This window comes from Lactuca saligna, chromosome 9 (genome assembly GCF_052625555.1).
Source record: "Lactuca saligna cultivar CGN05327 chromosome 9, ASM5262555v1, whole genome shotgun sequence".
NCBI classification, from domain to species: domain Eukaryota; kingdom Viridiplantae; phylum Streptophyta; class Magnoliopsida; order Asterales; family Asteraceae; genus Lactuca; species Lactuca saligna.
In genome coordinates, this window is record NC_136425.1 from 77,923,516 (window position 1) to 77,949,287 (window position 25,772).

The window sequence follows — 25,772 nt, forward strand, 5'->3', positions numbered from 1 at the left end:
AGTCGAAATCGCAATGGACATAAACATCAACAACCCTAAACACTTCATAAATGATTGTCCACGTAAGATGTCGTGAAAAAACCTAAAGAAATTATTCATAAGCACTGAATAATTGCAAAAAGAAAAATGACTTATTTTGAAAAAAAAATATTAAAGAGTAAATATGTAAAAAAATGTTAAGAACTAAATGTGTACAAAATGATAAATATATAATCCTATTATGTCAACCGGTCATAAAAATTGAATGTATACAGTTTAGCAAGTTGAATGAGTAAATATGGACAAAAGGATTTAGGATTCAAATATGTATAAATTTAAAAATATATTACCCTCTAAATCATTATCTCTTAAACTAATACCGACATATGATTGATATTAAATAAAAGGGGTTAGAACTAGAAGGGTATAAAAGTAAAACGTTGGTCATGTTTTCGATTTATTATATTTGTGGAGATCCCACATCGGTTGGATAGGTGAAAAGTAATAGAGCGTAAAGGATATAAATAAGGGGCATAGGTCTGGCGTTAAAACTTGCCTTAAACTAATGAGTAAGGAAAACAAAGCGAGCGGTGAGAGCCGATCGCCGCGCCACTCATAACCAATGAGCGCATGAATTTATGGAGGGGTTATAGGCTGGCCTTGCGTTGACGCTGCTTACTTTGCAGAACTCGCTTGAGCGGGCCTCCCGAACCCACCCCCAATTCTTTAGTCTAAATTTTTCCATATAAATTCAGCGATTGAAAAAACTTTAAAAATCAAGATATATTAATTACTACTCCATACTTTCGATTTGACTTTGACCTCGTAACAAATTGGTAGATTTTAGGAAAGATTCATGAGGTACCAGATTAATTGCCTGATTGACAACTAGGTTTTCGGTCAACTTAATACCCAATTTGTATCTATTTTTGATATTTGGAGTTCCCGTGATACCAAGCAAGATGAATATTATCATATATGTTTAGTCTTTTTCTCAATTAAGACATGGTTTAAGTAAGCCTATGATGTTTATTGTTTAGCAAACCTCATTGGAATTTGCGATGTTCAGTCTTTCTCCATCGTTTTCCTTTCCAATATTGCATGCTTGTCTGAGATTTCATTGAAGCTTTTTCAAAATTTGTCCTATTCTTTGTTTTATGATGTTCATTACTTTTCATCATGATAAAACCCTTTGAATGTTTCAATGTATTGTCCTATTCTTTGTAGTTATTTCAAAGGCTACATTCGCGGGTCTTTTTGTATATTCTTGTGGGGATTATCACTAGAATTCACATCACATGGTAACAAAATCACCTAAGTCTGATGTTGAATGTTACCCAGATCGAAATCATCATATAAATGAAATAAGGGTTGTTAGATAAGGCTTTTAGCCAATAAGCAATAGTGTCGAACCAAATTGTGGTATGTATGAGGATTTTTGTGGTTGTAGGTTGTAGGTTGGTAGCTTTTCAAGATAAGGTCATTATCCTAGGTCGATCCCCAATTATCTAAGGGTTTTTTCACCTCTCATTTGTTGACTGTATGTATAATTGTAACTAGTTTGTAGTCATCATTATACCATATTAGTAGTGGTCCCAATAGCTGTGCATCTTTCTGTTTGGTATCTATGTGATGTCTAAGATACATTGTTTTGTAGTTTGTAGTTTGTCGGTTTCTGTAGATGGGCCCCTGTTAAGCAAACTAATAGATGCGCAAGGAAACCGACAAATAATATTGAGAATTATATGTCGATTAGTTGCGAATAATAGATCCAATTATTATTATTATATTACCGAGTTTCGTCCAGAAACCAGATCTATCCTTCTCGACTAGATCCGATTATAAGAAAGGTAGAAGAAGACTGTCCTGTTATTGGACGAATTAAATACAAGACAGAAAAATAAAACCGACATGTTGATTGCTGACTTGATCTTGAAGCAACTGTACGGATCTGATTCTTGTCCTTAAAGGTTTTTACTTCGCTTGTATTGGCTGTAAGCAACAGAGTAAAACCCCAGGATTTAATGCAGCTAGATCGATATTCCAACAGCACTGGAAATCGACAAACACAAAGCGACTACTCGGAAACTAGAAGGAAAAAAACGCAGAGAGAGGGAGAGCTTTCAGATTTTCGTGAGTCTCTATATGGCTCCTAGGGAGCTGTATTTATAGGTATCGTAACCCTAAAAGGCATCAAACGGCCCCCCATAGGCCGGCCCCAGAAACCCTAGGGCGACAGCTTGCTCTCCAAGCAAGTTGTTTCCTGATCCTTCTAGAATACCCTGACTTGGCCTTCACAAAGTCAACGACGGTCAACCATTTGACCGGATCGGTCAAACCGACTTGACCCGAACTCGTCAAAAATAAAAGCTCCTCAGCTCCCAGCGATCGATTTGAGATTTATGCATATTTCACTTGGTCTAGGGTATATATTGAACATGTGTTCCACCTGTGCTTATGGAAAATTTATTTACAAAAAATGGTAAACCGTATCATCTGAGTTATCCAAGCTGTGAGTCTGTTTTAGGGTTCACGTGAGAGGTTGTCCAAGCTGTGAGTCTGTCTTAGGGTTCATGTGAGAGATCAATCATTGAGTGTGTCAGGGTTAGAACCCTGGACCTCTTTTATGAAATTCCACTCCTCAGCCACTACACTCCCATTGCAAGGGATTGTAAAATTTATTTAAAGAGTGGAAAGTTAAAGAAATAGCATTCGGGTGTTTTTGTCTTTTAACAAATGAGTAAATTCCTTTAAAACTCCCTTGGAATGGTGGATTTCTTGAATGATTCCTACATAATTTAAGTCCTATTTAAATCTTGAATTCAAAAGACGACACAAAATGAAATCTTCAAGGGTTACACTGTGGGTCTGATTTACATCTCAAATGATGTTTCCACACATGGTATTGTGGACAAAAGTTGAAACGACCCAAAAATCACGACTAAAAATTTCTTTTAAAACCTTACTAAAACTGGATTTATAAAACGTATCATAAATCAAACATGACATTCAAGTATCAATTCAAAACATAATATTATTATCAGAGTCAAACATCCCCATGCTAACTGACTATGGTGTGTGCTCTGCAATCTTCCCGAGCTCCTCTTTTGAATACTGAGTACCTGAAACCGAAACTGAAAACCGTAAGCACGAAGCTTAATGAGCTCCCCCAATCTACCACATACCACACAAAAACATATAAAGCACATATTGGGCCTTGCCCACTGCATCGGACCGAAATCCGGACTAACTGGGGCCTTGCCCCCTACATCGGACCGAAGTCCGGAAACTGACTGGGACCTTGTCCCCTGCATCGGACCGAAGTCCGGACTAACTGGGGCCTTGCCCCCTGCATCAGACCGAAGTCCGGACTAACTGGGACCTTGTCCCCTGCATCGGACCGAAGTCCGAGCTAACTGGGGCCTTGCCCCCTGCATCGGACCGAAGTCCGGACTAACTGAACAGAACATAACATAAACATATCAACTAGCATGAACACACGTATACTGCATAATACATCAGGCCGTAGCCCGGAGCACATAACACATAGATTCTGTCTGAGCCACGAAGGCATCAAACATACTAACTACTGCATCAGATAAAAATCCGAAAACTACTGCAAGCCAAACGGGCCGGCATTGTGGCCTTAGACCCGTTCCTACCGGAAGGAAACTCACCTGATGATGCTGAATTACTGCTGCTAATCCTTTTGACTGCTGCATGACCTCTGACTTTGACTGCTGCTCCACTAGCTCCTCGAGCTTCAAAAGCCAATATAACACTTAGCCCAACTGACCTCCAAAAGTCACTAGGTCAACTCTGGTCAAGGTCGAAATCCTGGTCAATGTCAACCTTCCAGGTCAACCCTACTCGCCGAGTCTACCTACTGACTCTCCGAGTTCATATGCTCAGGGTCTTTCTTATTCGCGACTCGACTCGCCGAGTCAGTCCACGACTCGCCGAGTCCAACTAGTTCCAAGTCCTGTCCCGTCCAACTCGCTGAGTCACCACCCGACTCACTGATTCGAGCCCAACTCGAAGGGTTTAGGGTTTCGCGATCTGACTCGCCGAGTCCAAGAACAGACTCGCCGAGTCCTAGACAATCTTCAACCAACTCGTCGAGTTATTCATCCTACTCGTCGAGTTCCTCCTCATCTTCAAGCTACTCGCCGAGTCCACTCGAAGGACTCGCCGAGTCTATCCAGTCCTCAATCCATGCAGTGGCTTTTCGAGCCAAATAGAACTTCAACTCATAGATCCATACTTCTAGGGCCTATTCCCCACGTAAACTGGCAAACTTTACGTGTAGATTGAGAGATCTAGGCTCAAAAACACACTAAATTAGGGTTTATGGCAAACATGCTTCTTCAACATACCAAGGGATGATACTTTAGGGGATTCAAGACCAAAACCAACATGGATCTGAGGTAGCAACCTCATATCTGAACCTCCAACTCGAATTGGTTACATATCATACCAAAAATAACCAAAACTCACACATAAAAATAGATCTAGATGCAAAAGGGAGTCCAAGCAACAACTTATTACCTCCAATTGTTCTGAAATGACTCCACAATCCCAGATCTACAGTCCCTTCTTGCACCTCCAAGGTCTTTCTTCCTCCTCCAAGCTTTAGTGCACTCTTCAAGGCAAGATCTAGCTCAAAAACGGATATGGCGGCTAGGGTTTGGTGTTCTGGGGTAGAGAGGTAGTAAAAGAACCCTAGGAAGGAGAATGAGACGCTTATATAGGATCCAAGTCCCGAATTTAGGGTTTTCCTCGTTCAGACCCAACTCGTCGAGTCGGTCGCTTACACCTCGACCCGGATCCCGCTCGGACTCGCCGAGTCCCTCCATGGACTCGCCGAGTCTCTCTTTAAAATTGAGGTCTTCTTTCTTTTCTTGACTTTCCAAACTTTGGGGTGTTACAACTCTCCCCCACTTAAACTAAACTTCGTCCTCGAAGTTTGCTATGATCAACTGCCTGCGAACTGCCTCCAACCCTCTATCTGGGAAATCTAACACCCTTTTGTCCATCACTCCAGCCACTCACCATGCCGATCATTACCGTTGGTACATACTGAATCCTTCCCCTTTCCATAATTTTCTTAGCGTTACTTCCTCTGACTGGCAATTTTGTACCCCTCATCCGCCTACTGGATGCACTGAGACCACTTTGGTCCAACTAATCTACCGATATCCGAGTTACCGGACTCCCACCGGTCACTATACTCCATCGCAATCTCCTAGTCGCTTCCAGCGACTACTGAAAATACTTCGACTATCTATAACTGTTCTATCCATTCTTCCGCTCATACTGAAACGATGTTGCTGGAATCAGCTTGCTTATATCCCATCTGATTACTCAACTCCTACTAACTCGAGCCTTCCATCCTGAAAGAAAAGCTATCTGCCTAGCTATCCTTACTGATCACTTACACTTGGCAGAAGGCTCAACTGATCCTACTGAGAGGGACTTGCCATTTCCAAATCAACCAACTATACCGTCAACACTTGCATTCCAACGCAAATAAAATACTGACCCAAAACCCTGAAACCTTCCAAACACTGAATTGCCTGCAATACTGAACCTGCCGGAAACACTAAACTGCCTGAAACGCTGATTTGTCTGAAACATTGAGCTACCTGAAACACTGAACTGGCTGAAACACTGAGCTGCCTGAAACACTGAACTGGCTGAAACACTGAATTCCAACCCAACTGTGGAGTCAAGGGACTCCTCACTTAGTCACTTCCACGACTTCTGAACGAAATCTTCCTCTAGGACTAGTTTCCACTAGTTATCCTATCAGTGTGGCTCTAGCAACCTTCCGATCCAACCAACCGGGTCCATACGTCACATTCTGACATCATCAATTCCATGACTAACAACATGATGGCTCCCAGACTGACGGTAGCCCGCAACCTACCCGAACCCCAACGGTCCACTGCTACTCTGATCTCATAACTGATGTGACGATCTATAGCCCAAACTGCTGACTTAGCCATAACTGATCCATTTGGGAAATCTGAAATCTGACCCGTGGATTCCCATATCCTCACTGCTGCACTAGAACTGGTGGGTACTACTACTTTCCCGCGTCCAACACGCGCTCATGCCACCTACCAATCTGATAAAGGCTGCGACTACGCTCGCGGACTTACAACTCTCTAGTACTATCTGGCTACTAGTGAATGCTACGGCTACCCCCGCAGACCTACAACACCACTTACTACTATCTGACTGCTAGTGAATGCTACGACTACCCCCGCAGACTTACAACACTACTACTACTATCTATCCCGAGGATATCCTGACTATCCCTAGTCCCGCTAGTGATTCCTCATCCCGATTTCTCAAACCAGCCCTCAGTCTTTGAATTCTGCATCATCCTCGACATCTTATATCCTGATATACTTAGCGCTTCGTCGAGGAATTCATCGGCTTGGTTCCCAAACCAACCATCTACTAATCCGGATACAAGAAGCTATTGTTGGGAAGTTTCCAACCTCCCAACTCCTGAATCTACGCAACCTGCATGCTGCCTCAGACACTGGCTACTAATACGAAAACATCTCTTGTTACCCGTTCTCAGGATCCTCATTCCAACTCACTTGAGTCCGACAGGTGGTCCTCCAATCCTGGATTCCCAACCAGCTTCTAACCATCTCGATTACATGAACTAACCGCTGGGAAAAGTTCTCGAACTTCCAATTCTGAACTTCTCAATCCATCCATCACTGTGCTACTACCATTTTTTTCTCAAAAGCTGTGCACTCATTCTGGGTCTACGTGACTCTTATCCATGTATACCCGGAGGGTTCTCCCCCACTTCGATCCTACTTACCCCTTGCTGCTTCACACTCAAAAGAGATCCTGATCTTCACTACCACTCCAAAACATCTGTTGGGGAACCCAAGCCCGCCAGGTAGGAATTTGACCAATCCATCCAAATCACTAACCACTCCGAACCAGCGAAACGAACCAAATCTCTCCCAACCATGCTACAGTTACTGCATCCTCCGAAACTTTTCCATATGAGCACATCCCCTAACTACCAGCCAATTATCCGAGGTATGCAAATGGCATATAACATAATCACAAGCAAGCCACACTATAACACAACACTTATACCACAAAGCGATGCAGAACCAAAACCATATAATCATGACATAAGCTTATAGAAAAGCAAAAGTTACGTACCTTCGTTACTCAGTGTTGCTCGAATCCCTGCTGAAATCTACCGGAAAACTCGGCTATGAGCCGTAGGCACCCTTGCCTGGCCTCGACAACTGCTGGCGGTACTTGAAGTCCCAAGGGCAGGAGCTGGCACCTGCCCTGCTGGATACAAACTCGGACAGTGGGCCTTCTTGTGGCCCCTCTGACTGCAATGGAAACACAACGGATCAAGTCCCTGGGCGATGGTAACAACACAGTCTCTGCTAAAATGACCAATCTGGCCGCACTTGAAACACCCAGCATCGCCACCACTTCTACGCCTACACACACCCATGTGCGTCCTTCCGCACTTCCCACATCGACTGCGGCTCTGATAGTTCCTCGTCCTCAAATCTGAACCCTTGGGCCTCTTACTCGAACCTGTGGCAACCTGAGTCTCATCCATTTTCCTCTTCCTTTCCGACTCCCTGCCCAACTCTTGCTCCTGCGTTATGACTGAACAACAGATGTCTGATCCTGAAGCCTCGCTATCAATCTATCAGTGATCCTCATGACCATGTCGGGCAGATCCTCGCGAATGGCTCGCAAAACTTCCTCAACTATCCAATCATGCAATGGTTTCTCTTGGAGACAGAATGCCCCACTCACCCCTGCCCCCTGATAGCAGGAACTAGAAATGGGATCTCCCTCCCTGATGGATCCCTGAACTCCGTAAGATTCGGGACCTAGACGAGCCCCAATCTGTCCTGAAACTAACCCGGCCTTAAAGGCCTCAAGATGACTGTCCATGAGCTCCACAATGGCCTCTCTATCTGAACCGAAAATCACTGGAGTCTGATCAATGATGTTGCGCATAATCTCTGCGGAAATGAAATCCCTCATCTGATCATCAAGCTGCCCGGCTCTGAAGCCCGAGCCAGACCCCTCCTCGACACCTGAACTGCTAACTGGTAGCTCGCGCAATGTCACCATGCTGAAAATATAACAAAATCCTGATCAATTTACATACTACTGCTGAGGGATCTCTCACATACTCTACTAGTTCCTTGGTTTTGCCTCGGCCCCTCTTGAATCGAGTACGGATCCTCTGCTTTCAGTAGTATGGGCCCCTACTACCTTCCACATCTATCCGTACTTTCCTCAAGAGTTACCTCAACTCCACCAAATCCCCTTTCCTCTACTACTAATCTCTACTGCTCTCATCCTAGGCTTGCCCTAGGGAATTTCTGTCTCTACTCAAGCCAGTCCTCAGCTGCTGAAGGCCTCCTTGTAATGCCAATTAGCCACCACCTGAATACCATCACATGTAATGAGGCTCAGATAATCCTTCGAGTAAAAGTTTCGCCCCTACAACGGTTGGACTCAAACGAGAGCTGCGCAGTAGGGCCAAATCCAACACTCTGAGATTATTCAACCCTGCTCACATGTGATGTGACGTATTCACCTAATGGCTAACTCCCACCACTCAGAGTCCCACAAAGCACAAAGCAAGCAGCATTCGGATAAAGGAAACATACTCAGGCAAAACTATTCTCATAACGAGAAACTACACTAACATACAATGCTAAGCTCGCGCTACCAGGCATAACCTAAACAGGCTATCCTACTGCTGTCTACTCAATACTAGCATGCAATTCTCATAAAGCTGAACACATAAAGCAGGCACATAAGGCATCATCCTAGATCCTTAGTCCTATTCTAGCATGCTGTTCTACTGAAGCTGGAACCGAAACTGAAACTGAAACTGATACTGTAAATCATAATATAACTTGTATGGGTGAATTGGGAGTACTTACTTGAGCTCGGTTGATTGCATGCACCACACCCTTCTTTCTTTTCAAAACTCTTTTTGCTTTTTCTAAAAAAAATTGTTTTCTTTTCTCGAAATTCTTTTGTAACTACGATTTTTCTTTTGAAAACTATATACCACTTCCTTAGTTTGAGTTCAGACACACTCAGGAGCGTGCCCGAATCCCTCAAACCAAGGCTCTGATACCATTTGTAACACCCCCTCTGGCACGTATCACAATATTGTCCGCTTTGGGCCACTCGACACGAGGACTTCCCAGGGGGTCACCCATCCCGGTACTACTCCCGCCTGAGCACGCTTAACTGCAGAGTTCTTATGGGATCTGCTGCCCTCACGACTTTAAAACGCGTTGTGTTGGGGAAGGTATCCACACCCCTTATAAGGAATGCTTAGTTCTCCTTCCCAGCCGATGTGGGATCAGATCTAATCCACTTTCACCCCCCATTATAGGGTTCGACGTCCCCGTCGAACACATCGACCCGTGCCCTAGCTCTGATACCAACTTGAAACGACCCAAAAATCACGACTAAAAATTTCTTTTAAAACCTTACTAAAACTGGATTTATAAAACGTATCATAAATCAAACATGACATTCAAGTATCAATTCAAAACATAATATTATTATCAGAGTCAAACATCCCCATGCTAACTGACTATGGTGTGTGCTCTGCAATCTTCCCGAGCTCCTCTTTTGAATACTGAGTACCTGAAACCGAAACTGAAAACCGTAAGCACGAAGCTTAGTGAGCTCCCCCAATCTACCACATACCACACAAAAACATATAAAGCACATATTGGGCCTTGCCCACTGCATCGGACCGAAATCCGGACTAACTGGGGCCTTGCCCCCTACATCGGACCGAAGTCCGGAAACTGACTGGGACCTTGTCCCCTGCATCGGACCGAAGTCCGGACTAACTGGGGCCTTGCCCCCTGCATCAGACCGAAGTCCGGACTAACTGGGACCTTGTCCCCTGCATCGGACCGAAGTCCGAGCTAACTGGGGCCTTGCCCCCTGCATCGGACCGAAGTCCGGACTAACTGAACAGAACATAACATAAACATATCAACTAGCATGAACACACGTATACTGCATAATACATCAGGCCGTAGCCCGGAGCACATAACACATAGATTCTGTCTGAGCCACGAAGGCATCAAACATACTAACTACTGCATCAGATAAAAATCCGAAAACTACTGCAAGCCAAACGGGCCGGCATTGTGGCCTTAGACCCGTTCCTACTGGAAGGAAACTCACCTGATGATGCTGAATTACTGCTGCTAATCCTTTTGACTGCTGCATGACCTCTGACTTTGACTGCTGCTCCACTAGCTCCTCGAGCTTCAAAAGCCAATATAACACTTAGCCCAACTGACCTCCAAAAGTCACTAGGTCAACTCTGGTCAAGGTCGAAATCCTGGTCAATGTCAACCTTCCAGGTCAACCCTACTCGCCAAGTCTACCTACTGACTCGCCGAGTTCATATGCTCAGGGTCTTTCTTATTCGCGACTCGACTCGCCGAGTCAGTCCACGACTCGCCGAGTCCAACTAGTTCCAAGTCCTGTCCCGTCCAACTCGCTGAGTCACCACCCGACTCACTGATTCGAGCCCCAACTCGAAGGGTTTAGGGTTTCGCGATCTGACTCGCCGAGTCCAAGAACAGACTCGCCGAGTCCTAGACAATCTTCAACCAACTCGTCGAGTTGTTCATCCTACTCGTCGAGTTCCTCCTCATCTTCAAGCTACTCGCCGAGTCCACTCGAAGGACTCGCCGAGTCTATCCAGTCCTCAATCCATGCAGTGGCTTTTCGAGCCAAACAGAACTTCCAACTCATAGATCCATACTTCTAGGGCCTATTCCCCACGTAAAGTGGCAAACTTTACGTGTAGATTGAGAGATCTAGGCTCAAAAACACACTAAATTAGGGTTTATGGCAAACATGCTTCTTCAACATACCAAGGGCTGATACTTTAGGGGATTCAAGACCAAAACCAACATGGATCTGAGGTAGCAACCTCAGATCTGAACCTCCAACTTGAATTGGTTACATATCATACCAAAAATAACCAAAACTCACATATAAAAATAGATCTAGATGCAAAAGGGAGTCCAAGCAACAACTTATTACCTCCAATTGTTCTGAAATGACTCCACAATCCCAGATCTACAGTCCCTTCTTGCACCTCCAAGGTCTTTCTTCCTCCTCCAAGCTTTAGTGCACTCTTCAAGGCAAGATCTAGCTCAAAAACGGATATGGCGGCTAGGGTTTGGTGTTCTGGGGTAGAGAGGCAGTAAAAGAACCCTAGGAAGGAGAATGAGACGCTTATATAGGCTCCAAGTCCCGAATTTAGGGTTTTCCTCGTTCAGACCCAACTCGTCGAGTCTCCTTGGCCGACTCGCCGAGTCGGTCGCTTACACCTCGACCCGGATCCCGCTCGGACTCGCCGAGTCCCTCCATGGACTCGCCGAGTCTCTCTTAAAAATTGAGGTCTTCTTTCTTTTCTTGACTTTCCAAACTTTGGGGTGTTACAAAAGTTGCTCGAAGAATAACTTTGAAATCTTCAAGGATTACACTGTGGGTCTGATTTACATTTCAAATGATGTTTCCACACAGGGTATTGTAAACAATAGGTTGCTCGAAGAATAACTTTGAAATCTTCAAGGATTACACTGAAGGTCTGATTTACATTTCAAATGATGTTTCCACACAGAGTATTGTAGACAAAAGATTGCACGAAGAATAACTTTTTGGAGAAAGATGTCAATCTATTGTTGGCATGTTTTTTGTCATACAAGCTTCCACTATTTGATTAGATATTTGCTTTATATATACTCAAACCCTCCCATCAAGAGTTCTTTCTTTTTAGCGGGGGCTGAGTTGGTGTTCTATATAAAGTGTTGAATAAGAAGATATGTTTGCATATATTCATCCTTCTTGGACAGTTTGTGCTACTTGTAAGTTGTAATAAGACAAACCAACCACTTGACTGGAGTCCATAAAGAAAAACAGAAACTTCAAGACACACCAGATGTGTACAAATGATGTTCGATACCATAATATCTATGTAAAATTAATATAAAAAAATTGTAAGGCTAGATAGATAAAAATGAACCAATGAATTTATGATCTTAAAGAACCAAAAGAAGTCCAGATCATCAATGTCTTTTACTTGTCTTGTTTCCATCAACCAATCATGAAGCACCAAATCACCACATGGACAAATGGACGATCCTGTATGTCACCACATCAGCAGTAAAGCTTGGTGCAGCATCCCTATGTATATTCACTAGAATCTTGATCATGAATTGCCATATGTCACATTCTGATTTGCTAAAAGGTTTTGAGGACGATAAATTCATTGTCTTTTTATGGTAATGATGCTTTTTTTTTTTTTTTTTCCAAGTAGCATTGGTGAATAGTTTAGAAACTTTAGAGAATGTGTTGGGTAGGTGGGACCCACTGGTCACGTGAAGGGGGGCTGCCACATTGGATTCCTACAAGACAGAAATGTTGAACTCCAAATCTCCTCTAAACCCTTCTCCACCAGTTATCATCTATCTCCCACATGAACTCCATGGCCCACCCCACCATCTCCTTCATCATTTTCATCTCTATATAACTTTCAAACGCATTTTCCTTGCTTCATGATCGCTAGCTCTCATCACTTTTTATACAACTCAAATCCTTCACGTATATACATGTCCATATTTGTATCACAAAACCAGTGAGAGTGATATAATTAAGATGGATGACTCTTCAGCTTCATACATACACATGGTAACAACAACAATAACAACACAAACATATGGTTCATAATTCATATCGAAAGCTTTATAGATGATCATAGTTAAAAGTTTAACTATATATATGCATGGTGTGATTTGTTTTAGGTGCAACATCTGATAGAAAAGTGTTTAATCTTCCGCATGAGCAAAGAAGAGTGCATGGAAGCCCTATCTAAACATGCAAACATCAAGCCGATCATCACCTCAACAGGTTAGTTTCCTTTCCTTTCCCCTACCTCAAACTATATATACAGATCATTCATATATGACCATGCATGCATGGCCATACATACATGATCAACTAGAGCTAGATATATGTTCGAGTCTCCATTCTCATCTTAAAAGCTATCTTTCGAAGAAAATCAAGAAATCTATATATCCAACATGGTATCAAAGTGAGCATCTAGCACACACATGTCATCATCTAATCAAAACCTACAGTCCCACATCGGTTAGACACAGTCCCTCCTCCTGCTTTTGTATATATGTTGTCGTCTCTCCTCTCTTCCTTAAGGTCTCTTTTGAAAAGAAAATCAACAATTTAATATATCTAACATGGTATCAAAGCCATCATTGAACATCCATGATGTTCAGGTCCCACATCAACTAGCTAGACACAATACATATTATGTTGGAGTCTCACCTATATGTTAAAGGACTCTTTTGGAAAGAAAATCAAGGACATGATCCGCATATATATCTAATAATTCACATAACCATGATCCATGATCCATGATTGTTAAATATGATCGCATTATTAAAAGTGAGACAAAACCCTACACATAACATGCAGTGTGGAAGGAGTTAGAGAAAGAAAACAAGGAGTTCTTTGAGTCGTACTCGCAGTCTCAATCATCAACAGGAGCAAGTCGACAGATGTCGGAATCAGAGACGAGCGAGTTGATTCAAAAAATGATATCTGATAACACATCAAACAACTCAGACAAGGATGATGATGAGTAATTCAAATATGACATAACATGGTGACTCATTAACGTCTACTTTTTCATGCCCCGCCTAATCTATGCATGTATTTATGTATGTATTAGTATTATTGATCTTACCATCCTGAAACGGGAAATGAACAGATTGACCGAGATGACATAAGGGTATTTCAGTAAATTCAGGTGGGGTTGGGTGGGGATATTGAATCTTAGTGGGAAGAAGTCACTTTATATGTGATGTCATGTGAGGATTGTCCTTATTGTGCTAGCTCTCCTGTTTATAATAATAAATGAAGCTCAATATGATGAATATGTTGGTCCATTTCATATTCTTATTCTCGTTTTTAATTGAAAGTTGTTACTTGTACTCGAAATCAAGATTTATGGTTGGAACAATAATCGTACTAAACGAGTGATTAGGGTTCAAGACATGCTCGTTTCAAAGGATGGACGATAGGGACGATTGTTCGGAACCTATTTTTTAAAACGGTTTTTTTTGTTTTTTTTTTTTTTAGAAACTGTTATATTTAGAAGATTGTACAAGTAATTTTCTTTTAATTATTGTGTTATTATGAAAAACTTGATGACATTTATGTATTTTAAATATCCATTTTTTATATTTTTATCGTGCCTAAAATATATTTGGAACGGTCTGGTTCAAGAATAAATTGTAAATAACATCTCAAATGGAACTAATCATTTTAATATATTCGGTAAAGTGTAAACTATGTAACCCATATATTATATGAGTTTATTTAAAAGAAAAATAAAATATAAAATGTTAACCATTTTAAAAGTTTGAATTTATAAGAAAAATGAAAAAATATTGAATTATTAAAATTAAAGTGTTTTTTTCTTTTTTAAATTTAATTAAATAATTTTGTTAAATAACAAAAGAAAACTAATGAAATTTTAAATAATGAAATTAATATGTATTTATTATTTTATTTAAATACTATTTGAAATTTAATAAAATAATAAAATCGTAAAATAACATATGAAAAAATAAAATAAAAATAATAAGAAAAAACCATATGACATAACATATTAGAAAATTACAAGTGACAAAATTATTTTTATTTATTAGCAATGATTCCATAAAAACAAAATAATTTGATATTTTTTCGGTTACGATATAATATTTTAAACTTTGATAACTTTGACTAACCATAAAACTTTGAAGTCTATGAAAACCATTGAGTATTGCGTTAACCATCCAAATATTTTTATTTTTTTATTTAACCACCAAAACTTTTAATTTATTTTATTTTATTCTTTTATTTAAAAAAAAAACACCTTACCGGATACAAAAGGTTCCGATTATACTGACGATATCATGAATTTGTTATCACCATGACGGAAGATAACATTTAAACTCAGATACTAAAATCAATATACGTAGTTTTGGACATTTTTTTTAGTTTCTAATAAATTTATTCATAAAAAACATTACAATATATATCTTTTATGACCGATAAAAATTTTAAGTTTTAGACAATTCAGGACTCAAAGTGTATTCAAGTATTCAAGATGATTTGGATATTCTGTTCAGCTATATCTAATAAATTTATTCATAAAAAACAGTACACTATTTTTATGGCCGATAAAAGTTTAATATTTGTACAATTTAATATTCACAGTGTATCATTTTTCTTGAACTGGACTGTGAATGAGAAACGAATTTAAAGAACCATTGGAGATGATGCAACGCTAGATGCCATGACCTGGGCTGATTTCTCTACCAGATTCAGGGTGGAGTTTGCACCGGTTATTGAGGTGCAGTAGTTAGCCAGAGAGTTTCAGGACCTCACCCAGACTACAGAGACCGTGGCGGAGATCACCGCCAAATTCAAGGAGAGGGCTCTTCTCGTTCCCCAGTATGCAGCCGATGAGGAAATGAAAAAGGCCCGTTATCATGAGATGTTGCGGAGCGATATCCGCCAGTTTGTGAGCCGGTCCAGCTGTAAAAATCTGGATGACATGATTGCTAGGGCTCGGGAGAGGGAGATTGACCTTGAGATGGAGAAGAAGAGGAAATCGGAGGTGGTTTAGGGTATAGGTAGTTTGGGCAAAAAGCCCAAGGTTTCAGATCACAGATCCAGGAGTCAGCAGAGCCACGATTGATGTGGCAAGTGTGAGAGATTGCACGATGGGGTGTGCAAGGCAGGGAGTTCTGGCTGCTACAAGTGCGGTCGGACTGGGCATTTGAGTAGGGATTGTACGACCCCTGTTACCGCCATTGCAGCATCAGATCTGATTTGCTTTCAGTGCAATCATAGGGGACCTAAAAAGTCCCAGTGCCCGAGTTTAGTTGCAGCAGGGAAGGTCGTTGCACCTGCCCCTGCTACTTTGAGGATTATAGATGGCCGGCAGGGCCGAGCCGAGGCGCTAGTGGCAAAGAGTAGAGCTTTTCAGATGACAGCAGAGGAGGCACGAGCGACTCCTGATGTGGTGACGGGTATGTATTTTCCCTTCATCTCTATATTATTATTGATTATTGCTTATGGTTATATGTTTTGTATAGGGTCGTTCTCTGTGAACGACATTCTTGCTACAGTGTTATTTGATTCGGGGGCTACCCGATCGTTTGTATTGCTAGCGCTTAGCAAGAGATTTAGTAGAGCTCCAAAGGAGCTGGATTTTCCACTAGAGATCGAGATAGCAGATGACAGGACCGTGAGGGTCGCCAGAGTGCATAGAGGATGTTCTCTTCAGTTGTTCGACGAGTAGTTTCCGGTGGACTTGGTCCCTATTCCTCTGCGAGGGAATAAGGTTATAGTGGGCATGGATTGGTTGAGTCCCAATAGGGCGGTGATTGATTGCGAGTTGCAGCTAGTGAGGGTTCGCACTCCCAGTGGGGGAGAGTTAGTGATTCAGGGCGAGAGGCCACAGCACGGACCAGCTCTTTGTTCAGCCGCGAGAGCGAGGTGCTATTTTCAGCAGGGTTGCACCGATTATGTAGCTTATGTCTTGGATGCCCGGGAGAAGGGAAAGACGACAGTTGACGATGTTCCGGTGGTGCGAGACTTCCCGGATGTATTTCCAGAGGATTTACCGGGAATACCTCCTGAGAGGCAGGTCGAGTTTAGGATCGACCTAATTCTTGGTGCATCTCCGATAGCTAAGGCACCGTACCGGCTAGCTCCCCCTAAGATGCAGGAGTTGTCAACGCAGCTGCAGGAGCTACTAGACAAGGGTTTTATTCGACCGAGTAGTTCACTTTGGGGAGCGCCGATCCTGTTTGTGAAGAAGAGGGATGGGTCGCACCGTATGTGTATAGACTATCGGGAGTTGAATAAGGTAACGGTGAAGAACCGTTACCCCCTCCCGAGGATAGATGATTTGTTTGATCAGGTTCAGGGGGCATCTTGGTTCTCCAAGATCGATTTACGCTCCGGATATCACCAGATGCGAGTCAGAGGCGAAGATGTGCAAAAGACTGCTTTCAGGACCCGCTATGGTCATTTCGAGTTCGTGGTGATGCCTTTTGGGCTCACTAATGCTCCAGCCGTGTTCATGGATATCATGAATCGCGTATGCAGACCGATGCTGGATCGGTTTGTGATAGTATTCATAGATGATACATTGGTGTATTCCAAGACTCAGGAGCAGCATGAAGAGCACCTGAGGGAGGTGCTAGAATTTTTGAGAAGGGAGAGAGCTTTCGTAAAGTTCTCCAAGTGTGAGTTCTGGTTGCGTGAGGTGCAGTTCCTTGGTCACCTCGTCAACCAGAAGGGTATTTTGGTAGATCCGGTCAAGATAGAGGCCGTAATGCAGTGGGAGGTCCCGAAGTCTCCATCCGAGATTCGAAGCTTCCTAGGTTTGGTAGGGTATTACAGAAGATTCATTCAGGATTTCTCCAAGATAGCAGTACCACTCACCCGACTGACCAAGAAGTCGGTGGTGTTTTGTTGGAGTCCTGAGCAACAGGTGGCGTTTGAGACCCTCAGGCAGAGATTGTGCGAGGCTCCGATCCTTACCCTGCCAGAGGGAATAGAGGATTTTGTAGTCTACTGTGATGCCTCAATCACAGGTATGGGAGCAGTATTGATGCAGCGAGGGCATGTGATAGCTTACCCCTCGAGACAGTTGAAGCCTCACAAGGCTAACTATCCTGCCCACGATTTAGAGCTGGGGGCGGTGGTGTTTGCCCTCAAGATTTGGAGACATTACCTTTATGGGGGTTGTACCATCTACACGGATCACAAGAGTTTGAGGCACCTTATGGATCAGCCGAGTCTAAACATGAGACAGAAGAGGTGGTTGGATGTGCTGAAGGATTATGACTGTGAAATCCTTTACCATCCAAGGAAGGCCAACGTAGTGGTCGACGCCCTAAGCCGCAAGGTGACAGCAGCCCCTATCAGAGACTTATGTCTGAGGATGACAGTGATTATTCCGTTGTTGGAACGGATCAGGGAGGCTCAAGTTGAGGGCCTCAAGGAAGAGAGGCAGAAGTGTGAGAGGATAGTGGGCCGAGTAGCTTCGTTTGATTATGATAGTCGGGTGTTGTTGACCCTTCATGGGAGAGTGTGGGTACCGTACGGGGGCGGAGTACGGCAGGTGTTGATGGACGAGGCTCATAAGTCTCGATTTTCTATCCACCCAGGGGCGAAGAAGATGTATAGAGATCTTCGACCCAATTACTGTTGGCCCTGCATGAAGCGGGATGTCCCCTGGTATGTAGAGAGGTGCATGACCTGCAGGAAGGTCAAGGCAGAACACCAGAGGCCTCACGGCAAGATGCAGCCGTTAGACATTCCCGTGTGGAAATGGGAGGACATCACCATGGATTTTATCACCAAGCTTCCCAGGACCGCACATGGGGTGGATTCGATTTGGGTAATAGTGGATCGGTTGACGAAGAGTGCTTATTTCATACCGATCCAGGAGAGCATATCGACAGAAAAGTTAGCTGATATCTATGTGCGGGAGGTAGTGGCACGTCATGGAGTGCCGGTATCGGTGGTGTCAGACCGAGACGTTCGTTTTACATCCAGATTCTGGAAGCGGTTTCACGACGAGATGGGTACTCGTCTCCATTTCAGCACCGCTTTCCATCCTCAGACGGACGGGCAGAGCGAGAGGACGATTCAGACTCTTGAGGACATGCTCCGGGCATGTGTCCTAGACTTCGGTGGCAGTTGGGATACGTATCTTCCGTTAGCAGAATTTTCGTATAACAACAGTTATCATGCGAGCATTGATTGACCTCCCTTTGAGATGCTTTATGGGAGGAAGTGCAGGACCCCGATTTGTTGGGGTGAGGTCGGTCAGCGAGCCATTGGGAGCACGGAGGTGGCGCTCAAGACGAACGAGTTGATTCAGCAGGTTTGTAGTAGACTGCAGACTGCGCAGAGTCGGCAGAAAAGCCATGCCGACAGGAGGCGTTCAGACTTAGAGTTCCGGGTAGGCGATATGGTCCTTCTGAAGGTCTCACCTTGGAATGGTTTCATCACGTTTCGGAAGAGGGGCAAGCTGGGCCCCAGGTTCATTGGTCCTTTCAGGGTTTTGGCCCGAGTGGGTCGGGTTGCTTATCGGTTGGATCTTCCAGCTGAGCTTAGCCAAATCCACAAAACTTTCCATGTGTCTCAGTTGAGGAAGTGTTTGGTGAATGAGTCAACAGTTGTTCCCTTAGAAGATATTCAGGTTGATAGCAGCCTGAATTATATTGAGAGGCCGGTCGCGATTCTGGACCGGAAGACAAAGACCTTGAGGAACAAGGTAATTTAGCTAGTGAAGGTGCAGTGGCAGCACCGGAAAGGGTCTGAGTGGATGTGGGAGGCTGAGGATGAGATGAAAGAGCACTACCCGGAGTTATTTGCAGATTCAGCCGTAGTAGATTTCGAGGACGAAGTCTGAATCAAGTGGGGGAGAATTGTAACGACCCGTCTCTGGTATGTTGTTTCCATGTTATTTATTTAGAATTTTTCAAGAGGGACTCGGCGAGTCTGTAGCCCGACTCGTCGAGTAGAGATGGGATTTCGTGCACGTGTAGGTTGGCGACTCGACGAGTCCATATTCGGGACTCGGCGAGTTCGCCTGCCAGGAAGAAACCCTAAATCCCTGGGTTTGCTCACTATTTAAGCAATGTTTTGTGCCCCAACTCGCCTCCTTCACCCTCAGAGAGCTTGTGAGAAACCCTAAACCATTCCTTGTATGATTAAAGTGTTTTGTGTGGATTCTTGAAGGATTGAAGAAGAAGAAGAAAGGACCAAGAAGAGGAAGTGTAGATCAAAGATCCAAGGCCAAAGTCAGAGTTCATTCAGGTGTGTCTCGAAATCATTATGTTTTGTGCTTAAAACCTCCATTAGAACACCTCTAAGGCTAGTTTAATGTATTTTCCAAGTTTTATAGTTGTATGGATGCCTTGTTGGATCGAGATATCCCTAGATCTGTTCATTTAGGAGCTTTAGAGCCCTGATCTATTTCCTTTTTCGAGTTGCCTTGCATGAGAACCCTAGATCTAGCCTTTATTATGCCTTTTGAGCCTTTTAATCTTCATGGATTCTTATGGGCACGTAAAGATAGAATCTTTACGTGTTAATCAAGCATAAGAAGCCCAGATCTACAAGTTGTATGCGCTGGATTCAAGCAGAATCGAGTTTTTAGTAACTGCATGCATGCGACTCGGCGAGTCGAGCCGCGAGTCCCCGATTTTTCCCCTTTGAGTGATTCCGAGTGGGGACCAGTGAGTAGTAGAATGGACTCAGTGAGCCGGAGGTCAGACTCAGTAATGGAGGGACTCGACGAGTTGTTCATACAACTCGGCGAGTCTAAGGCAATCTTCATAGATTCAAGAACAGCTCGTCGAGTTGTTCATACAACTCGGCGAGTCGGATGCAAATAGCCTGAGTTCTTGAATCGAAAGGGAACTCGTCGAGTTGATGCCATACTCGACGAGTAGCAGCGAACAAGGTTGAGAAGTGAGAGTAGGGACTCGGCGAGTTGGCGGCCCAACTCGGCGAGTCAGGTCAACTGTAAGTTGACTTTGACCGGGAGAGTTGACTTTAGCCAGGGGTAAAAGAGTCATTTTACCCCAATGCAGTTATTAGTATTTGATTGAGTGTGTTGTGGAATTGTAGCCGGGGAGATACCGAAGCAGCAACAAATAGCTTCCAGAGCCATACACTCAGCAGCCAGTTCACAAGGTAAGTTTCCTTCTAGTAGGAACGGGTCTAAGGCCACAATGCCGGCCCGTTTAGCTAGCAGTAGTTTCCGGACCTCAGTCCGATGCAGTAGTTAGTATGTTTGACGCCTTCGTGGCACAGACAGGTTTGCGTGTTATGTGTTTCGGGTTATAGCTCGAAGCAGTATGCATTATGTGTTGTTGTGTTAGTTGATATGCTTATGCTATGCTATGTTCGGTAGTTCCAGACTTCTGTCCGATGCTTCGGTCCGATGCAGTTAGTTTCGGACTTCGGTCCGATGCAGTTAGTTCCGGATTTCAGTCCGATGCAGGAGGCAAGGCCTCAGTAGTTCTGGACTTCGGTCCGATGCAGAGGGCAAGGCCCTGGTTAGTTCCGGACTTCAGTCCGATGCAGTTTCCGGACTTCGGTCCGATGCAGTGGGCAAGGCCCAGTAGTTGTTTTATGTTTGTATGGTATGTGGTAATTTGGGGGAGCTCACTAAGCTTCGTGCTTACAGTTTCAGTTTTGGTTTCAGGTACTTCCGCAAGCAAAGGGAAAAGCTTGGGTTGATGGCATCGCACACACCACAACTTCAGTTTTTGTCCTGGGAGATTGTTTTGATACTTAGTTTGATTTGATACAGTTGTATCATGACATTTTATCATGGTTCGAGATATTTGACGTATGGATTTATGATATGACGTTCAACATATGATTTTATTATATATATTTTTTTGAGTTGTATTTTGGGATGTTACAATGTCTCCTCTGTATGTTAGGATGTGGTTATAATGTAGTATGTTGTTAGGAAAGAAAAATAGTTTTGTTAGTTGCCTATTGATATGGATTATTTATTTGCCTGTCTTTTATATATGTAGAGCTATCTTATGATGATTTGAGGGCGGTCCAACTATGTGATATAGGCCAATACACTCGGGGTAGACCAACTTCATGCTAAAGGTTGGGGCACACCAACTTTATGCTGAAGACGAAAGGGGGGGGGGGGATCGGCTATGTGATGAAGGCTGGGGCGGACCAACTTTGTGCTGAAGGCCATTATTTGTAAGCATTGTATGTATATTGTTGTACGTGGTATTTTGGGGAATTCACTAAACTTTATACTTACGTTTGTGGATTAAAATGTCTTAGGTACTTCTGAGGAACGTGGGAAGGCGAAGGCGCGACTGTAGACGTACGTCAACTGATTATGTTGTGATATTCCCCATTGTTTTCCTATTAACAATATGATTTTGAAATTCAGTTTATGAACAATGGTTTTATTTTGATTATCAGTTAATGAAAATAGGTATTCATTTTTTTCTTAAAAAAATGAAAAAATTTATTGTGAAAATTGGACATTACAAAATTTGATGACCCAGTTCATGACATTAGATACTACTCATGTTACCCTTACTCCTAAAACTACTTCTCAACTTATTGAGACTACATATCTTCCTCCTCTTTGTAAGTCCCTTGGTACTCGTAAGTATACCAAATTCCTAGAGTTTATTTATTCAAATGATTCAACTAATTTGCTTCATTTATTGTCAATATAAGTAATTTATCCGAACATGGGTCCTATGGAGAGGATGTTTCTTATCTTCTTTTGTAGAATGTTATGACTACTTAGTTTACATCTCTTCACAAAACTCATATATGGGATCTTGCTCCACTCGCACTCTGGAAAGCATATGAATGGTTTTCATTGGGTATACAAGATTAAAACCAAGTCTGATAGGTTAGTTAAATGTTACAAGGATAGACTTGTTATGGAATGATACTCATAAAAGTATGGTATGTATTATGGGGATAGTTTTTCCCCGGTCGCAAAGATGAAGATAATTTGTACTCTAATAAAAGTTTCACCCACTCTTCAGTGGAATATTCTCTAACTGGATGTCAAGAATGTGTTCTTGAATGGTGATCATCATGAGGATGTCTACGTGACTCCTCCCTTAGATATTACTCACCAACTAGGTGAATTTTTTCGCCATAAAAAAGCTCTACATGGTCTCAAACAAGATCCTCCAGATTAGTTTGAGAAGTTGTGTATAATTATTACTTCTCTTGGTTTCATTCCTAGTAATCACGAATCGACATTGTTTGTTAGATGCACGAGTGTAGGACATATTCTCTTATCTCTATGTGCAGATGATATGATTATTACTAATGATGACTATGATGATATTGAGTCTATAAGTTGTGATTTAACTCATTAACTTAATGAAAGACTTAAGAATATTGCGTTATTTTTTAGGTATTGAGGTTGCTCAATCTCTTCTAAAGGGATATAATTTGTCTCAATTGAAACACATATCCGATCTGTTTGAATGTGCCCGGCTCACTGACAACCGGAGTATTGTTACATCTCTTAAAACCAATGCTCAATATTTTACGCCTAATGGTGTTCCTTTATCATATCTGATGTTGTACCATATATTATTGATAATTTGGTGTATCTTACTATCAACTACCCTAGCATAACATGTAGTTCATATGGTTAGTCAATTTGTTACAACTAATACTATTGTTCATTGTGGAGCTATTAATCGTATCTTGATATATATGTTCACGAGACTCAATTTTAGTGTCTCATGTTCCCTTCAATGCATTCTCTAGAGATGCTTTCCTATAAGGATTCTTTTTAGGATAATAATCCTAATAATCACAAGTCCACTGATTTCTTTATTTTCCTTGGAGGTTCATTAATTTCATGGAAAAGTAAGAAATGTGATGTTATATCTCGCTCTTCTATAGAGGCTAAGTATCATGCTATGACTGTGACTACTTGCGAGATTGATTGATTATAATGACTTCTTGTAGATATAAGTGTTGTTATTTCTCATGCTGCCCCTTTGTGACAATAATGCGATGCAGGTTGTAAAGAATTTCGTTTTCCAAGAACAGACAAAATTGTTGAAATTGACTATCATTTCACTCGCCATCACTTTCATCTTGGAACTATCTCACTACCATATGTACCATCATCCATGCAGATTGTTGATATTTTTAAGAATGCTGAGTTGACTTTTCATTTCTGCTTCTTGTTTGACAAACTATCAATGTTTATTGTTGTCACGATGCTTACTGATATCGTATTATAAGTTTGAGGGATGATATTAACATAACAAAGTATTTTAGGCTTATTTATGTTGGACATTTTGTTTAGCCATTTAGTCGGTTTAACCCTAAATAGTTTTCCTATTTTTGGAATTATTTACCTATTCTTTTTATTTACACTTTTTCTTTTAGTAATGAAATTATAGTTGTTTTCTACTTAGATTGTTATTAGTTACAAAACGACTTTAACATTTAGTAATTTTTATCTTTTAAAATAATTTATGATATAATTAATATAATCTGTAACACATCTTGTACCCGGATACGGTTTTTCTCTTTCAAAAAAAATTAGGGCTTTGTGGTTAAGTATTTCTTTATCTTTTAAAACTTTTTTTTTTTCTTTTGGCGATTAAACAAAAAACTAAATGCAGAAGTACGATAATTAATGGATAAATTCCTTAATTCCTAATATATTTGAAAAATATATAAATTCAAAAAGATCTAATGGTATTGGCTAACCAAATTGATTGAAGTTGGTCATGTTTCTTTTGTTGTTATTTTGGATATTTTGGTTTTTGTACGATCCATTTCAAACACATTGGGTACAAATTTGTAATTTTGTTTAGGGAAAGAGTAAGGCAATTGGATAGATTGAGAGTCGATTTGAGTACGTGAGTGGTAGTATTATTGGCCCTCGTGTCTTTGCAGATTTGTCTTCATTTGTCTTTCACTTAGTAAATGGGCCGACCAAGTAGTATTATTGGTCCTCGCGCCTCGATCCCTGTTACGAAAGTAACAAAACATCACACTCAATTTTTAAACATCTTAATAATTCTATTTTATTTATATTATTAGAAATGGCAAACTTTCCAATTTATCTTTTCCCAGGTATTTTCGATTAATAGGATTCGGTCTATTGTCGTAATCCAAGTACTTTTAATGGTTATAATCAAGACAAAAAGATAAGCAAACATGGCGTAAATTAAAAGAAAAATAAAATGATGCATTCATATTCCATATGTTTTGTTGGTCATCTAATACCTACTTAACGGAATATATCATTTTTACAGAAGTTTGAGTGGATTTTGTAGAATCGTAAAACAATTCTATAATACTTGGTAACAATTTAATTATATTATACCTTTAATTATTAGGGTTATTGACATAAAAGTCCTTAGGTTTTTTCAATTGTCAATTTTGTGCTTGTTGCGATTTTAAGTGCGTTATTACCTAATATTTGGTAAAACTTGTTCAGTTTTGCTCTTGATGGATATTTGACCTTTTAGAACAGGTCACTCTTACCTATAGCAACTCACTACCCTCATCACTACCTCCTTTACACGTACACAATAGAGGCGGCGACACAACCACCACCACCACCATTTGAAAATCAAATCACATTGCAGGGGCGGCGGCTAGAGGTGGTGGGAGTAGCAAAGGTGGCTAGGGCATTGTTTTAAAAACCGGTTTTTTAGTTGAACCGGTATGGTGATCAGTTTCCGGTTCAACCGTTTTAATCGGTTCAACCGCTGGGTGAACCGATTTCTATATTTTTCATGTTTTTTTTCTATTTTCCTACACATACATACATATATAAATTATAAATTTGATGTTTACAAGTTCAAACATTAAAAATACAAATATAAATAAGTTGTAGATGAATTTAAATACATTAAAATAACACATAACCATAAATTTTAGTGTTTTATATCAATCCATATACATCAAAACGAAAAAGAAAGTATAATACCGAAATGAAATATAGTTTTAGATGAATACAGACACATCAAAAAACTTTATAACATTTACGATATGTTTTTATTTAGAGAAAACTAAATAGATTTGAAAAAAAATCACCAAAGTTTATTATGTAAATA

General features: G+C 41.6%; 1 protein-coding gene and 1 non-coding gene across 2 annotated transcripts; both read left to right on the forward strand.

Annotated features, from left to right (window-relative positions):
* Positions 1-531: 531 nt before the first annotated feature.
* Positions 532-693, forward strand: LOC145018956 (U12 minor spliceosomal RNA). Its single transcript, XR_013667282.1, has one exon. It is a non-coding gene; the product is annotated as a U12 minor spliceosomal RNA (small nuclear RNA).
* An 11,933-nt stretch (positions 694-12,626) lies between these two features.
* LOC145017106 (uncharacterized) lies at positions 12,627-14,027 on the forward strand. The gene is made up of 3 exons (XM_078975186.1): positions 12,627-12,753; positions 12,867-12,972; positions 13,555-14,027. Exons 1-3 carry the CDS (start codon positions 12,721-12,723, stop codon positions 13,722-13,724), a joined length of 309 nt encoding a protein of 102 aa, XP_078831312.1. The 5' UTR covers positions 12,627-12,720; the 3' UTR covers positions 13,725-14,027.
* Positions 14,028-25,772: the final 11,745 nt, after the last annotated feature.

What these genes read in the sequence shown, in the direction of transcription:
- LOC145017106 (XM_078975186.1), top strand. Translation starts at nt 12,721, where the DNA reads ATGGATGACTCTTCAGCTTCATACATACACATG. An exon ending in CAGCTTCATACATACACATG is followed by an intron (nt 12,754 to 12,866) that starts GTAACAACAACA and finishes GATTTGTTTTAG; the next exon opens with GTGCAACATCTGATAGAAAA. An exon ending in GCCGATCATCACCTCAACAG is followed by an intron (nt 12,973 to 13,554) that starts GTTAGTTTCCTT and finishes CATAACATGCAG; the next exon opens with TGTGGAAGGAGTTAGAGAAA.